The sequence below is a fragment of the Rhinolophus hipposideros genome, assembly GCF_964194185.1.
Source record: "Rhinolophus hipposideros genome assembly, chromosome: 3".
NCBI classification, from domain to species: Eukaryota; Metazoa; Chordata; class Mammalia; order Chiroptera; family Rhinolophidae; genus Rhinolophus; species Rhinolophus hipposideros.
The window spans coordinates 10,960,001-10,976,803 of NC_138049.1; the positions used below are offsets into that span (position 1 = coordinate 10,960,001).

Below are 16,803 nucleotides of genomic sequence, written 5' to 3' on the forward strand. Positions count from 1 at the left end.
AGGACAGCGTTCTACATATCCAGGCATCTCCTCCACATAAAATGTTGGGTGTTTCAATGTCATTCTTATGTAACTTACACAAAACACCTCGTCCTGTCCAATATATCCATGCCAGGCACTGCATTTTCTCTTTTCCGTTGTCCACCCAGAAAAAAAGACAGGGCTTGCTTTCGAGGTATAGTGAGACCTGCTCATAAGGGAAGGTGCGCATGGGCCAGCATCTTTCCCGGACTTTGATTGAAAAAACATGTGACCTCTGGTAGAAGAGAGGATTTAATGACCCCGTTCTGAAACACATAAGTGGATGAGAGCAGAGATGGGTCAGCAAACTATGGCCTTCAGGCCAAGGCCAGGCTTCCATCTGTTGCTGCAGATAAAGTTTTATTAGCACTTGGCCACATGCTCATTCATCAGCCTATTGTTCTCGGCTGTTTCTGCACTGAAATGCATGGCTGAGTGGCTGCCAGAGCGTAAAGTATTTACTGTCTGGCCATTTACAGGAAAAATTTGCCAACCCCTGATATAAAGAGATGAACCCAGATCAAAAGAAAAAAAAAATCTTCCTTTCAAACTAAGTCTGAATTAAAACTTGAAATAATCTATGCCACCTTATTCTGAATTTTTTCAGTGAGGAAATTAAAGTGTAAATTTAAAAAACTGACTTTTATATATTTTTCCAGAGACTACAAATAACATCTTGATTCACATAAGATATAAGCCCTTTTATGTGGTATGCTTTCAACTGTGCCAAAAACAAAACAGAAACACCTGTGCGCTTGCCTGGCTCAGATCCAGGGCTCAGAAAAATGATTTAAATTCTCTTCACAGTTTTTACTTTATTTTGTGTTGCTTTTGGATGGGGCGATTCAGTTTTCTTTTCCTGTGATTTGTAGCATTAAGACCTATATTTAAATATTTTCTGTGATTACTTTGTATCACTTAACATTCATTCTAACTGTGTTTATCTAATTAAAGAAGTCTTTAAACCAATATCTTTCAATTCATCTTCTTGGAAATCTTATACTTCACGATATGACCTTTCTTATCTATCAACATTACCGTTCACCCACTTTCCATCCACACTCAGCTACAGCTGCACAGAAGAAAGCCATTCAACCAGCCTGGGGAAGAGAAGAACATTTCTGTTCAGATCTCAGGCCTTAACTCCATTTTAATTTTCTTCCATTTTTCTCTAGCCAACTTTTGTTCTGATAATCATATAAATTCATTTAAACTTTTGTATTGACAATAACTCTCCCTTTAGTGGTTAATGTTTTCATTTAACACTATCATTCTAGTTGGTTTCCATATTTACTGCTGGTTTTCTCTAACACAACATTTCTCTTCAAGAGTTATGTCTCTGATGTTATTTTTGGAAATTGGTAACATATTATTGAGCCATTTTTTCAGAGAAGGTCTTTAAGTGTTCCATTGTCTTAGAATGTAGTGAGTTGAGATTTTTTTTCCCCTCTTTTTCACTTTGTTTGAAGAGAAAACGCATCAATAACACCAATTGTAATCAAATTCTTGACAGACTATAACTTGAGCAAATGTTTGTTAGCCACCAATTTTCTGGGCAAGTAAAGTCTACACTGTAAACAGAAGACTGAGGACAATACGTTGAATCCTGCTAGGGGGAAATCCCGCACACTCAAGTTTCACAGCTCAGGCTGTATCCAGCTTTGCTCAAGATATCTCTGCCCAGCTACCTAAGCCCAGACTGTCCCCTGCTGAGCTGGCTCCTTTTCTAGGGTTCTCTATGAAGTGTATTTTCTTTCTAGCGGTGACTCAAGAGGACTCCTGGTTCCCTTATCTAGAAAAATAAAATGTAGGGAATACTTGGTTGCAGCTGCAGACCAAGAACTCAGCTCTGAGACACTTCCAAGATGCTCAGAAAGCTATAATCCAGTGGCACCTACTCCAGTTCCCTGGTGATATTCCAGGGGCATCTTAGATCATTTTCCAGATTATTGTAGAGTTTCATCCCCTGCTGGCTCTCTCTAGTTGGCTTGGTTTACCTTCTTTTAAAAACTAAGCCTTGGTTCTCCCTACCCTCACAGATTCCTCTTATTGCTGGGGGTGTGAGGGTCACAGGGGGTTTCACAGCGACACAGACTCAATAGTCAAATTGTTACCTGCCCTTCAATGCTCTTAATTAATGTAAGCCTACCATTTTCCAAGGAGTCTTTTTATTACTGGGAGATCATCACTGACATATTGTTGCCATACAAATATATTATCTTAGGAAATATTTTTGTAGGAATCCACAAGATAGATGCTATTAGGACACCTATCGCTGGAATTATTTTTTAACACTACTTTTACCGTTGTTGAAAGGTGCCATTTTTTTTTCTTGCAAAAGAGCTAGAAAAGCAGCAAATAACACAAAAACAAGCAAGGGTATGGAAAGTACATTTACAAAGACACTTCTACCCCTTTGGGGATGGGATCTTTTTTATTATTTGGAGTCTATATAAAAATAATTCTATAAGGAGGGAACTCCAATGGGAAACCCAACATTAAAAAGGTACATTCAAATTAGAAAAGTGAGTGGTTATAAACTGCTTGAGAAATATTCTCTGGGAATTACTGACAAAATTACAGACTCGATACAACTAGACCTCTCTGCTATATGTAGACATTAGCCATGGTGGGAACACTCAGCTACAGCTGCACAGAAGAAAGCCACCCAACCAGCCCGGGGAAGAGCAGAACATTTCTGTTCAGATCTAAGTGGTATTCTCCAACATTGCTGTACTTAAATGCACCCCAAAACACAGTTTTAAATGGTCGTTTTTTAAAAGACTAGTGTCTACTTTTTGTACCACACGCTTTAAATTTTCAGGTCATTATATACTGGCAGATTTTAAAACAAATTTTCTGTTAAAAAATAAGTTGGAGGTAGAAACATTTACGTATGAGCACGACCTACATATAATACAAAAACTACACTTCACATTACCAGACTAATGACTTACTATTCAGATGCAAATATCAGATATTAACACTTGGAGTCCCTGGACTCAGGAATTTTTCTGCCAGAGATTTCAAATTTTTTGACACTAGCAACTATGAAATTTCATTACATAGCTCAGTGAAATCGATTCTTGAAAGGAGAGAACAAAACACAATAAAAAACACATTTGTGTAGCTTAGCCAAGTGTGCAAATAAAGCTAAAGAACCAAAAAGCTGTGTCCAGATTTCAAACATCAAACCTGCCATTTAAGAAATAGAGCTGCTCTGCCTCTAAATCCATTTCAAGGGTAAACACACACATATTTCATATCGCTGGTATTTAAACACATAGTTGGTTTTTTCACCTTTCCTCTATGATCAATGCCATATTCTCATTACTAGGCAGTCTGGGGCAGTGACAAGAAGTGGCTTTAGGATCTGACAGACCTGGGCCTACCCCTGACTGGCCTGTTAGTTAACTTCTTCCATCTCAGTTTTCTCATGTTGAAAGGAACCAATAATACTACTATATAGGGTTGCTATGGGGAAACTGAGTTTAAAGGAGAGAATGGATATGAAATCCACAGTGAGCGCTAAGGGCTGTGTCAGCATCCCTGCTCAGTGCCCTCGGCAGTTTACAAAGCCATTTCATATATGTGGCTCTTCTTTCATTTCACCTCTTTGAAACTGCTGTGGAAATATAACCCTATTCTTTTGCACGGAAAAGATCTAAGGACTCAGAGATGAGGTGATTTTCCTAAAGCCCACTCACCACTCCCCAGCGAAAGGGAGGCTCCAGCTCTCCGGACCAGGTGCCTCTCCCCTTCCACCTGCCCTCTTAATTCACCAGCAAAGGTGAATTAAGAGACAAACACCTTTCTTTTCCTACTTCACACAGCAGGGGATGAAATTCTCCTAATGAATCCTCTTACATCTCTTCTACCGAGCTTCCCCGAAAATAAGACCAGGTCTTATATTAATTTTTGCTCCAAAAGACGCATTAGGGCTTATGTTCAGGGAATGTCACGCTCAAAAATCGTGCTAGGGCTTATTTTCCGGTTATGTCTTATTTCCGGGGAAACACAGTATATCCCACTCTCCAAATGCAACCTGCAAATGTGCCATTTGGTATAGTCCTGGCCATGGGGAAAATCAGAGTCAACTCAAGGTGACAGCAACACTCAGACACCGAAGAAGGAGACACAAAACAGCCTGTGCTTGCCTCTGCCTGTAACATTCTCCAGAAGAAACTAAGCCCGGGTCTCCCTACCTGGGACAGGTAGACGGGAGTGTGCGCTCTGATTGGGCAGGCTGCAGAAAGCCGGTTCCCTGCCCAAGTTTGACACAGACAGATTCTGAATTCTTAAGGAACTTTTCTGAGGGTTTAAACTTCACCATCCACAATCTCTCACTGCCACTTAGAAGCAGAGCCATCATGGATGCAGGGCAAGCTGACGTGGCTGCCTGGCCTGACTGGCACTGTATGACCCCCACGGTAGCTCCACAAAGAAGACTCTTCTCCTCATTCCCCACTGGAGGTCGGTCTCTTTGTGACATCTTTAACAATCACACTGACTTCTACTGATTGCCATCCCACTAGGTGTCACAGATGCCCCACACTACTTATGAAGAACGGCATGGGGGTAGGGAGAGAGGGTCCAGCATTCTGACTTGTCTGAAGCCCACCATATCCCCTTCATGTTTAAAAAGGACTGGATTTTCGGTTTTAAAATTCAGCTGAAAAATAGTGCTTGGAACCAGGTTTTCAAACAACTATAGCTTTGGGTAGAAAAATCATACAAATGTGACAGACACATCAAATGATCTGTTGATATCCTGACAACCTTTATTAGGCACTGCAAAGCACCATTTACCTGGAGTGAGCACAGATCTAGGCCACAGCATCTTTACGTGCAGTTTAGTTAAATTCTTTTACTAGATTTAAGCAATGTGATAATCAAGTTTGATACATTATTTGATACATTATTCCGGATTATTTCTTTTTGACAGGGTCTCAAAATAATCATCTCATATAGAATAATGTCTGCCTTACACACATTTATCTGAGACTTCACCACCAACCAATCTCTAAAATCTAACACTGACTAAATAATAGAAATGAAGTAATCAAATTTAAACTAGGATGATTGTTTTCAAAAATGGTTACGCAATTTTGATCAAACTTCTAGAAAATGCAAATCAATAAATACAAAGTAACCAAAGCTGTGTTTCCTTGGTAAGGAGAAGAACTGATGAGCTAGAAAAGGGGCAAAGACCGGCAGCCGTACAAGCAAAACCAAACGATATCAGAGACAACGTGACCATGACAGAATGAAACTTAAAAACTTCTTTTTTAAAGCATCAGACCTAGAAAATTGTTCTTAAAGCTCACCTGAGATTACTGGCTTGATAATCAGTCCTCCTGTCTCGGAAACTCATCTATAAAACCATCGTATTTAAGACCTTGCTGGGCAACTAAGAGGACAGCAGTGCACGTCCTGGAGCCACCAGGCTGATGTGGCCAGGCCAGTCTGCTCATCTGATTGTCCTTTACCTTGTGACTGAATGAACCATGAAGGGAATGGATTCTGGAGATTCCAATGCCAGCTCAAAGCAGCTGAGGTGTAGGAAGACGACTCCTGATGTTACGCAACACTCGCGGTTTCTGAGCAGTTAGCACTGAAACCGGGCCTGTGCAAGTGCGGAAATATCTAAGCAATTGCACATCTAAGAGCTTCCTCATCTCACATCTGTTTTCTGCAAACACAGGAGAATCCAGGTGCCAGCCAAGAGTCAGAGAGTGTGAAGGAAGGTGAGCTATATGGAGGAGGAGGCTTGTGTGGGAAGCTGAACAAACAAAATAAGGCAGAAGGAGGAGGTGACAACAAAAAAAGAATGAAAAGGAGAAAAGACAGAATGGAGGGCGGGGAGGGCACCTTGAAACACATACCTTCAATTTTCTCCTGTCTCCTATATTACTGACAAATACATTTTTTGTTGCCCTGTTCGTCGTGGTATTATCAAGAACAGCAGGAGACTGATTTACAAAACTAATAATCCAGTCTTTTCTCTCAGCAGTTAGAAGCTGGAGTTTGAGACGGTGAGCACGCCATAACCTTCCTAGGCCAAGTTCCTCCACGACGTCTCTCCTCTCTCAGCTGCCTAGCCCCAGATACAGAGTGGCACATACACCAACTCAGAGCTGAGACTAGAGAGGAAATTGCAAAGTGACGCAGAACAATTTCTCAGAACTCATTTCTTTAAAAAACGAAAGCGGCCACACTGTGGGGAATGGAACCCTACCGAAAAGTGAGAATCTGCTATGAGTAATTAAAGGCATAGAAAAGGCACTGAGATTCAAATACATCCTCAGGTATCCAGCACTAAGTTTTCGTTTGATGACAGTTGCCAAGTACACAAAATATTTCAAGAAAGCACCAGCATGACTATTTCAGATCTCTTAACAATGGGTAGCACAGGCAATGCTTTTATGAAGGATATTTTAAGGAACAAATTAGCGGGACACTCCGCCAACCCCACTCTTGGTAAATATGAAAGGTAGATAAGATGCATGGTGTCCAAATGGCGGCCAGCCAAAATTAGATTGTAATTGTGGCTGTCATTCCTTCAAAAGAAAAGGAAAGCAGTGAGCAGCCACAAAGACTTAGCTCACTTGCTAAGTGACAGTTGCCAAGGTGAAGTTTGACTCTTGGTACCCTCAGAAGAGAAACACGTATCACCCCCTGAATTGAGCACAGAAACCATCCTGTCCAGGCCAGCAGACAGCTGTTTATTTTACCAAAGCGAGTTCGATAACGTTTTGGTTTGAGATCAAATTTTAAATTCAGGTCCTCTGAATCAGTTTTTTCACTAATTCCAGAAAATAAAACTTTTTAAAATGCTAAAACACCAGCACATTATGTTGTATTTGGTATTCAACAATCTAGGACGCCTAACCATCCCCATCAATATTGTATTTTGGGGTCTCAATATAATAATTTATTGGCCATTTAGGAAAAGGTTGTTATTTATTTAACACTTCTCAGTATCTATTAGCACATTAAAAAAAATAAAGCATTAATAGCCAATCCCACCCAAACAGTTAGACTTGATAAAAACCAAGTTCAAAATGCTACTTGACTAAACAAAACACAGTGCTTTTCACACTGCAGGCACTTGATAATTGATTCTATAATGTGAATAATATTATGTCAAGATGGAAGCCAGACTATTCCTATGTTTACTCAAAGTCAGAATCATGAAACTATAGTTCCTTGAGTCCTAAGGGGGGAAAGCATGGATAAGTGTCATGAGGTTGGTGAACTCCTGGAATCGTAGGCCACTTTTACGAGTGTGTATGAGCAATTTTCTGAGGGTCCACCGTTTTCATCAGAGTCTCAATCGGTCAGCTCTAAATAATTTCCTAAATAAGGAAACAGAGTAAAAGACCACAGCAGATATGCGAATAAAGTATTTAACTATCTTCACCGTCATAAACCTTGGAAGTTTCAACCTCAGTAACTGTCTGAAGGATAGTGAATGACCCTTGCTAATTCTACTTGGGTTCTGCTAAAACTTAGCTTTCTTCTAAATAAGCCTCTGAACTCATGAGGAAAAAAAGACTTTGCCAAGCAAAAGACTGTGTTAGATCAGGTATTTGGGCAGAAAGACTTGGAGAGGTGTTCCAACAGCACAGACAGAGCCAGGATGGGCCTCCAAGATGGCAGACCCACCCCTCAACTACACAGATACAGACGTTTGATGACTTGTCTAAGCACAAAAGGATTTCAGTATAAGACTTGGGGCAAAGTCCTGTGTTCTTCCTCTGAGACTACCCTATGTGCAGGCGGCTTCCCCTGAGAATATGCAGAGCCTGCAAATGGAGTTTACTGACATTAGGGCTGAGTTTGAGAGACTCGGACTCCCTGCTCTCTTCTCCCCCCAAAAATAAAATTATACTGAGGTCTCCATAACTATCTCCAATCCTAGGAAGCCTAGGAAGAAAATAAAGATGGACAAATAGAGGGCTGAATGCCACAGTGGGTGAGAATGGAAGATGGAGGAATGGCACACTTCTCCCCCATAGACATATCCAAAAGCATATGGTCCACTCTTCAGCCAGCACAGAACACGGGGAACCTACTATCCAACGCCATCTGTGACTGTTATGCAGGCATGCTGGAAGGACAGGTGAGATTTCAAGGAGCAAGGCTGGAGATCCCTTCTCCCACCCAAGTTGCATGTGGCTGGCTGGCTGGCTTTGAACTTAGCTCTTTGTTTGCCTTAAAAGGGACAAACACTTTCCTCTTGAAGTCTCATCTCAGACAGGATGGGAGCAAAGTCACAGTCCCTGCTGTTTCAAAGGAGAGGATAAGTAAGGAAAGGCCTGCATCAGAAATAAACATGGGAAATACGTCATGAGGTTAGAAGTCAAGACCACACATCCATAAGCATCTCTGCTGGGTCAAGGTCAAACTTTTGGGCAGTCTCAGCTCTGGGGAGTCTCCAAGGCACTTCACTGATAGTCATCAGCCTGGCAGTGTGAGGAAGGGGGTGTAACGATCCAAGCAGTACTCGGGCTGCTTCCCCAGAAGGTTAATTCCAGAGCCCACTTCTACCTGCCAAGAAACCCGGATCCCACAGCCCAGTCCATGCGGTAATTCATCCTGCAGCTCTCACCGGCTCCTCTTTGTGACTTCCTCCTTTTTTCTTCTTCATTTTGTGATTCTGAAGATGACTCTCAATAACAATTTTCCCCCCCAAATACATACATACATACATACATACATACATACATACATACATACATACATAAGATGAAAAGGGAAAGTCTGGAGAAGACTGAGAAAGCAAAGGCCAGAGGAAGGCAGGAAGGAATCAAGAAAGAGGCTAGAAGGGAACCAGCTCTGTGAACAGGGAAGCCAGTTGTGCAGGAATAAAAGGGAAGGGGAAGAAAGGGCTGAAAGGACCTCCTAATCCTTCCAGCTTCACTGTAACTCAGGAGATACTTATCCCCGCTTTACAGATTAGAAGACAGGAGAGGAGAGGGATGTGGCCGGCCCCAGGCTTCTCACAGCTAAGAGCATGCAGCTTGCTTTCCAGATCAGATCTGTTGCTGCTGGTCTCTGCTGCCTAAACAGATGTGTATTCTGTATTAGTACAGAACACACAAGCCTTGTGCCACATCTGCGACACACTCACAGCCTCCTATAGTTCCCACACCCCAGCCAAGTCTCAGTCAAGCAGCATTCCCAGACTCTGAACTTTAAAAGCCACCCTGGCAAAGGCACAGATAGCTGGGCACTCATCAGGCAACAGCCTGATGTTGGCAGTTTCTGAGTGTCTGGGCCTCAGTCAGCCCACAACTCCACCAATGGCCACAGCCCCTCATGCACTTTTCAGTTTGCTTCTTCTGCCCAGTGGCACACTTGGCCTAACCTAAAGCCCTGGGACATTGTCCTGCAGCCACGTTCACAGAGGGCAGCTGTGAGAGGAAGTGGGGAGAGGTCACCACCAGTGAGATGCCTTCCCTGCTTTCTCGTCAACTCCATGGTTCGTCAACCTTCCACAGGACAAGCTCTCTCCCTTCCCAAACTGCTCAGTGTGCTCACTTCCGAGTTCCCAGTGCCACCCCTCACTTTCAGCTCACTGCTCCCGCTCACGGTTGGGCCTCCCCACAGCCTGCACTAAGAGTTGGTTTTCTCTCTCTCTGTCTCATTTGGCATTGTGGTGACATCTCTAACCTGCTGAATAGTGTGTGTATGTGATCCTTTACAAGGAAGATGGGGCTCTCGGGGGCTCCCTGCTGCAGCCACGTCCCTTCCTGCAACACCCAGCAAAGAGCTGGTATCTCCCAACACATCCGACCTAAGGATCAAGGACAGACCATGAAGTGCAGAAACGAGAAACCAGAAGGTAAGAAAATGGAAAATTAAAAAAAAAAAAAATCCAACTAACCACAAAGAGATCGAATGGCCTTTCAAACGCCAATGAAACTAAGCACAGTTGCTTCATCCACAGACTTGCCACCGAGTCCCTCCAAAGGGAAGTGTGGTGTTAGGAAAGAAGAACATGCATTTGAGAGCTGGTAGAAAACTCAGCTCAGCTTTGATTCAGCGTGTGTGCTTGGCACCTCTCTATGCCCTGACATGACGTCCCTCTTCCAAAAAGTGAAAAGTCTGCAAGACCTGGGAAAGTCTCTCGGGTTTTCAGTATTCACAGCCCACTCCTGCTAAAGATGAAGGCAGATCTAACATGTACTATTTTTGTTTAGTCATTAGAAGCAACGCTTTACACAAGGTCATCAATTCACAACACACCACAAGAAAAATAAGCTAAAAAGTGGGCAGGCTTTGTCTTCATACAGATGATAAGGAGCTAAGAAGACTCAATTTTCAAAGTCCTTGGGTTCCAATTTGTTTTCGTCTCATGGGACATCTTGGCATGGTCTGACCACTGACATAACCTCAAGAAGACAGGTAGGCAGCTGAGATGGTTAAGGCATGCACTAGGTGAATAGAAGGGAAAGCATTCAAAAACGTGTGTATGTGTGTGTGTGTGTGTGTGTGTGTGTGTGTGTGTGTGTGTGTGTGAGAGAGAGAGAGAGAGAGAGAGAGAGAGAGATATCAGGAAGGGGAAACTTTTATCCTAATAATCTCTCATATATGTGTTTCTAGTTGTACCTGATCTGCTGAACGGCATGGGGTTGGTGGTATCATTATTTTTACTTACTTACAGTGGTATCATTATTTTTACTTAGAAAGGTTGGGTACCTTGTCCCCAGGCCACATAGAGTGAAAGGCGGGTGGACCAGGATACAAATTCAAGTTTCCAACCATTTCCAACTATCAGGTCAAGTGTTCTTTCCATTATATCAATGCCTACCAAAAAACTACCCGGAATTAAGTCATCGTGACAGATGACTTTCTCACTACTGGAGAACGTTAGATCCCAAGTCATTTTTCAGGGACAATGGGTTTGCTTTGAGGGCACTCTCACAGTTCATTTATATAGGAATTTTGTCAGATAGCATGCATTTAGGAATAGGTATTAGTTTGGAAAAAAAGATGATGATTATATTAATCTATTGAACAGAAACCATGTAGAAAGGCTTCTACTTATAATTAAATTATATCTTAGTTTGAGTTTTTAACAAAAACATCTCACCACCAAAGAGACCTTGACATAATGCAGGAGACTCCAAGAAAGGTAAGAAAGATGTATACTTTGAGAATGCAGGAAAATAAATCATGTAGTCCAATAAGTCTTTTTCTTTTCCTTTAGCTTCTCAGCTATGTGAGCTCTTAAAAAGCAATTCATGTGAAAAACTCAAAAGGTTAAGCTGAGTGGGTGAGCAGGCATTAAATATTAAATGCAAGTTATGTTCATGCTTTGTACTAAAACCTAACCATTAGTGCATGTCCCTTTATTCTACCTTGAAAGAATAAACAGGACAAAATATATCTTAAACATGGTTAAATTACAAAGAGCACAACACACAGTTGCTGTGCTATATAGCTCCAGATTCTCAGTGTTCCCTGTTCTACCAACACAACGCCTACAAACTGTAAAAATAATCACGGCCAAAGCTACACTAGGTGATTACATAAAATTCTTCTAAAAAGCGGAAAAATATTAAATCGATATCACTAAAGTAAAAACCCTGCTTATCTTGTAGGAAACAGTTTTACTTTTGTGAATTTTTTTTTTTTTTTACAGCATTAAGCCCAGTACAAGTATCTGCTGTGCTCCAAGGAAATTTACGAAGCATAAAATTATTTACGGTCTTCAAATTATTCCTCTCACTTTTCAAAGGTGTTTTAGAGTCAACATTGGAAATTTCCCTAGGACTTTCTGATAGCTTCATGTTTCAAAATGACAAAATTGTTTCAGAGATCAATTTAAAGACTTAAGCACCCGTGGAATGAGAAAGGAAAAGTTGACAATGCCACAGAATAACTAGAATCCAACAGAAATTCTCTTACCCTTAGCTGGAAAGAGTGCTGAGATCAATGTCAGGATCCCTTCTGGAAAGAAAGGCACATCTTCTCAGCTGCCTAACAGTCTTTAGACATGTTACAGTAAAATCCACATTCAAGACAAAGAAAAGAAAACCATGCAAGCATGCCCACACGGGATCAGAGTCCGCATCCCTCAGAATCAAAGCCCTCGTTTACTTACACGCTGAACATCAAAAGGAAAAGTTCATAGACACCTGCTCCCTCTGGGAGAAATGATTCCGTCTACAGTCAGCTGTTGGGAAATGAGTAAGACACACACGTTCTCGCTCGCTGTCATCCCCAGGCAATGAGAAAAATCCCAACCTGTTCTTCCACAGCACATTCCCAAGGGCGTCCTAGCGCCACCAAGCTCTTCCTCCCAGGCAGCGCGGGGGTTGGGGAAGGCCCCCCCTCCCTGCTTCTGGGTTTCTACCCCATGCTGTGAGGCTGCCCGCTGTGGGACGGCAGCAGGCTAGGGCCCACTCGGAGGTGACAGAACCATTAAGTGCCATATCTTCAGAGCCAGCTCAGGGAGTTGAAACCGGAATGCAAGCAGCATTTCTGTGGGGACGCTTAACACACCTCAAGTTCCCCAGAACAAACCAGGAACTCTTTCAACCCCCTCACCCAAAGAGAAGTTGTTTATTCCTTTCCAACTCCAAACTGTTACAATAGTGCAAGCTAATTGTGAACAATACCAAAAAAAAGAAAGAAAAATCCCCACAGAGGGAAGGTTGACAGGGGCACACAAAGAGCTATGACAGTAATAGGTACCCTTGAAGAAAAAGAAGGCAATCAATTATGAACCATTTGCAGAAATTGTGGGGCTGTCAAAAGCCCTAGTTACAGCTGTGCTTTATCAAGCCAGGCTGCACTTGATTTTTTAAGGGAAATTATTCCTTATTCAAAGTCTAGATTATTATTAGTAAAATATCCCAAACAGCCCAGGTTCAACCAGGGGCTAATCTGAAAAGAAGTTAAAGACCCTTGAGAAGGCTCGATGGGTCAGACTGAGAAGTGCTGGAAACAGAAGTAGGTGTTCTCTTTGCTGAGTGACCATCTGTGGGCATCATGGGACAGGGCGATCCCGAAAACCCAAAAGACCCATGCCCTCTACACGCTGGGCACGCACCATAAAACACCCAAATCACCACTGGGAAAACAGAAAAAGATTGCTCTTAGATACAACCTGATGTTTCTAGGAGGTCAAAAAATTAAAATACATAACAAATTATTTTTAATTCTTAAATTAAACATTTTCTTTTCACTAATATCCATCCAAATTATTACTTTTGATGGCCACTGATTCTTTTCTCCTAAGGACCAAAACGGAATAACTGCTAGGCATTTCATTTGGATTTTTTTTTTTTTTTATGTACTGAAATCCATAATTAGATAGGTATCTTCCAGTGTGAAAAGGGTGAGATTACTTTAGACTTGAGAGGAATCGGACAGCAAATGTTTATCATGCTAATCTTCTCTTTCAATATTTTTTTGTGTTTGTTATTTATTTACTTTCTGCTTTAACCATTTTGACAATGAAAATTGAAACTCAGCCCCAATTTCAACCATTTGGATGATGATAATGAAAATCGAGCCCCAATTTTAAGCTTTTACTCCTTTTCTAAATCTGTCACTGATGCTCCAATGTTCATTTTGTATGTCTTTGTTTAGTTAAGGTAGGCATTGTTAAATAATAGAGTTGGAAATGACCTATACATGGTAACTTTTCTCCTTTTTAATTTATTAAATCTTAAAATAAAATTTGGAAAAATATTTAACTTCCTTCTTAAGAACGTTAATGTATAACTTAAACCAATTATAATACAGAGAAACTCATTATCCTTAATGGCGTTAAGTGATTTCCCCAAGCTGCCCACTGTGCAGTGCCCACTTACCTTAAATAGACAGCCTAGCTTCCTGAGTGTTTCAGAAGTATTTGCTTTTCATATAAAAAAGTAAGGCAAAGCAATCAAAACACATCTATTTGATGCTCTAGCATCTATTACTTCAAAAAAAAAAGTAGACGCATACTAGCTACAATGTTGGATACCCAAAAGTAACTCACCAGAGATAAAAATGAGTAGTAAGACTAAAAATATTGATGATTTCCGTTTAGTAAAAGAAATTGCATCCTGGGGACATAACCAGACCAGTGAAGGCAGTTGAGTATTTGTTTTGTATGAGGAATCAGAAAAAAGAGAAGGGAAATTCTGGAGGAGGTGAACAGGGAGGAGTGCAGGGAGAAAAGGGAAAGGCTGATGAGAGGACAGGCCAGGCACCAGTGGCCGCCAGAATGCCCTTGGAAGCTGGCAGGCTCTACGCTGATGTCCCCTTCTCACAGTGGCCGTCACCAGTCATCAAAGGCCGTGCACGTGACCACATGCCAAGAGACTGGCTCACGGTCGTGTCAGTCTAATCCCAGCTGAGATGTGGTCTTGCTATAAGTTTTATTTATACACATGACATAGCTTATATTTCCTCCATTATTATTTTGTATTTAAGACAAAAGCAGGAAATATAATAGTTATAATTTTAAAATCAGTCAAAACTGGACTGTGCATTAAAATAGATGTCCATCAGACCATTCTGAAAGGATAACTAAGAACAGTTAAAAATGTAAGAAAGGAGGGCCGGCCCGGTGGCTCAGGCGGTTGGAGCTCCATGCTCCTAACTCCGAAGGTTGTTGGTTCGATTCCCACATGGGCCAGTGGGCTCTCCTCAACCACAGGGTTGCCAGTTCGATTCCTCGAGTCCCGCAAGGGATGGTGGGCTCCGCCCTCTGCAACTAAGATTGAATACGGCACCTTGAGCTGAGCTGCCTCCCAAATGGCTCAGTTGGTTGGAGCACGTCCTCTCAACCACAAAAGGTTGCCGGTTCAACTCCTCGAGTCCCGCAAGGGATGGTGGGCTGTGCCCCTGCAACTAGAAAATGGCAACTGTACCTGGAGCTGAGCTGCACCCTCCACAACTAAGACTAAAAGGACAACAACTTGAAGCTGAACAGCGCCCTCCACAGCTAAGACTGAAGTGTCGGACAGCAGCTTGACTTGGAAAAAAGGCCTGGAAGTACACACTGTTCCCCAATAAAGTCTTGTTCCCCTTCCCCAATTAAAAAAAAAAAAAATGTAAGAAAGGAGTGGAACGTAACAAATGTGGGTGAGGATGTGGAGGAACTAGAACTCTTGTACATTCCTGGTGGGAATGCAGAATGGTGCAGTGCTATGGAAAACAACGGGGCTGCTTCTCAAAAAGCTAAGCATAGAATTACCACATGACCTAGCAATTCTACTTCTAGAGGCATACTCAAGAGAACAGAAAACAAGGATTCAAACAGATATTTGTATACCAGTGTTCACTGCAGCATTATACACGATAGCCAACAACCCAAATGTCCATCAACAGTTGGATAAACACATGCAGTATAGGTATATACATACAATGGAATATTCTTCAGCCCTAAGAAGGAGTGAAGGTCTAACACAATGCTACAACATAGATGAACCCTGAAAACAACATACTAAGTGAAATAAGAGGACAAATATTGTATGATTACGCTTACATGAGGACCTAAAATAGGCAAATCAGACAGAAAGTACAACGGAAGTTACCAGGGGGCTGGGAGGCTGGAGTGAATGTGGAGTTCTCGTCTAATGGGTAAAGAGTTTCTGTGTGTCATGATGAAAAAGTTCTGGAAATGGATAGTAGTAACAGTTGCACAATATTGTGAAGGTACTGAACGCCACTTCAGTGCACAACGTTAAAATGCAAATTTTATGTTTGACATATTTTACCAGAACCAAATGACAATATTCCAAAATTAATTTATCTTTGGCAAAAAAAAAAAAGTAGGAAGACAAAAAGAATAGTAATTTAATATGATTTTCAGAACACCTGAACTTAGATTTTTCTTGGCAAAACCATCCTCACGTACAAATGGTACGTTTGCACTGCTCTGTGGTGGCACACCAGAAGTCATGGGGGAAGTCTGGCTAGAGTCGATGGTTCACATTAGTACTTTACTTCAAATAAATAAGGAAAATATTTTGTTCAGGGGAAAAAAAGTTTGTAACAACTGCTGGACTGAGGGATAGGATAACTCCATCTACTTTTTCCCCACCTCAGGTAAAGGTGGAAATTAATGCTTGCCTGCTGGGTCCTTGTTTGAGAATTGGGACAACATCTTACCCTGAACGTCTGCTCCATTTTCTCCCTGTGGGGAACCTGATCCAACGTGCCATCAGTCTGACTCCTTTTCAGGCCAGTTGTGATGTCCGGGACATTGCTGAAATCTGCATGAAAAGTGACAAAAACATATGTGGGTTCAGCCATATGCAGAGACTAGTAATGACTGGGTTAAAGGCTCAGATAGAGAAAGAGAGGGAAGGAAAAACAACAGAAGGCAGTACGTAGTGGTCCTTAATGACACTGAAGTTACAACATGCACATATCTGGTCTTCTGAAACACAGCTGGGCTCTGGCAAATTGAAGAAGCAATATCTGCGTGTTTTGATCAAAGGTGATCAATGACCAATCAAGACAATGACTTCAATGCCTTGTCACTCTTGTCATTGCTGTGCAAACTGTACTTCATTGAAGTCTGATGATCAAATAGTTAATTTGGACCAAGTAGCAGTGACTATTGTTGGTACTTCCCTATGTTTGGCTAAGTGAGGGCAAAATCACCAGGGATATCTTGGAAAACCAACGGTGTAATATCACAGATTCTTATTACAACCCACCACTTGCTCATTTGCAAGCATAATTCTTCTTTTTCTGGTATAAACCATAATTTCATCCTAAATTGAAAGTCCCAAGAGGAACAGCAAACCTTTGTTAACTTCCAGA

At 41.7% G+C, this 16,803-nt stretch overlaps 1 protein-coding gene across 1 annotated transcript in view; it reads right to left on the minus strand.

Annotated features, from left to right (window-relative positions):
- The window catches only part of TIAM2 (TIAM Rac1 associated GEF 2), a 219,611-nt gene that overhangs the window by 28,199 nt on the left and 174,609 nt on the right, over positions 1–16,803 (minus strand). The window contains exons 15-17 of the mRNA XM_081033788.1: positions 16,144–16,247; positions 15,518–15,525; positions 5,907–6,105 (exon numbers count right to left, since the gene is read on the minus strand). Coding sequence (XP_080889914.1) covers positions 5,907–6,105; positions 15,518–15,525; positions 16,144–16,247 — 311 coding nt within the window. The remainder of the gene's footprint in view (positions 1–5,906; positions 6,106–15,517; positions 15,526–16,143; positions 16,248–16,803) is intronic.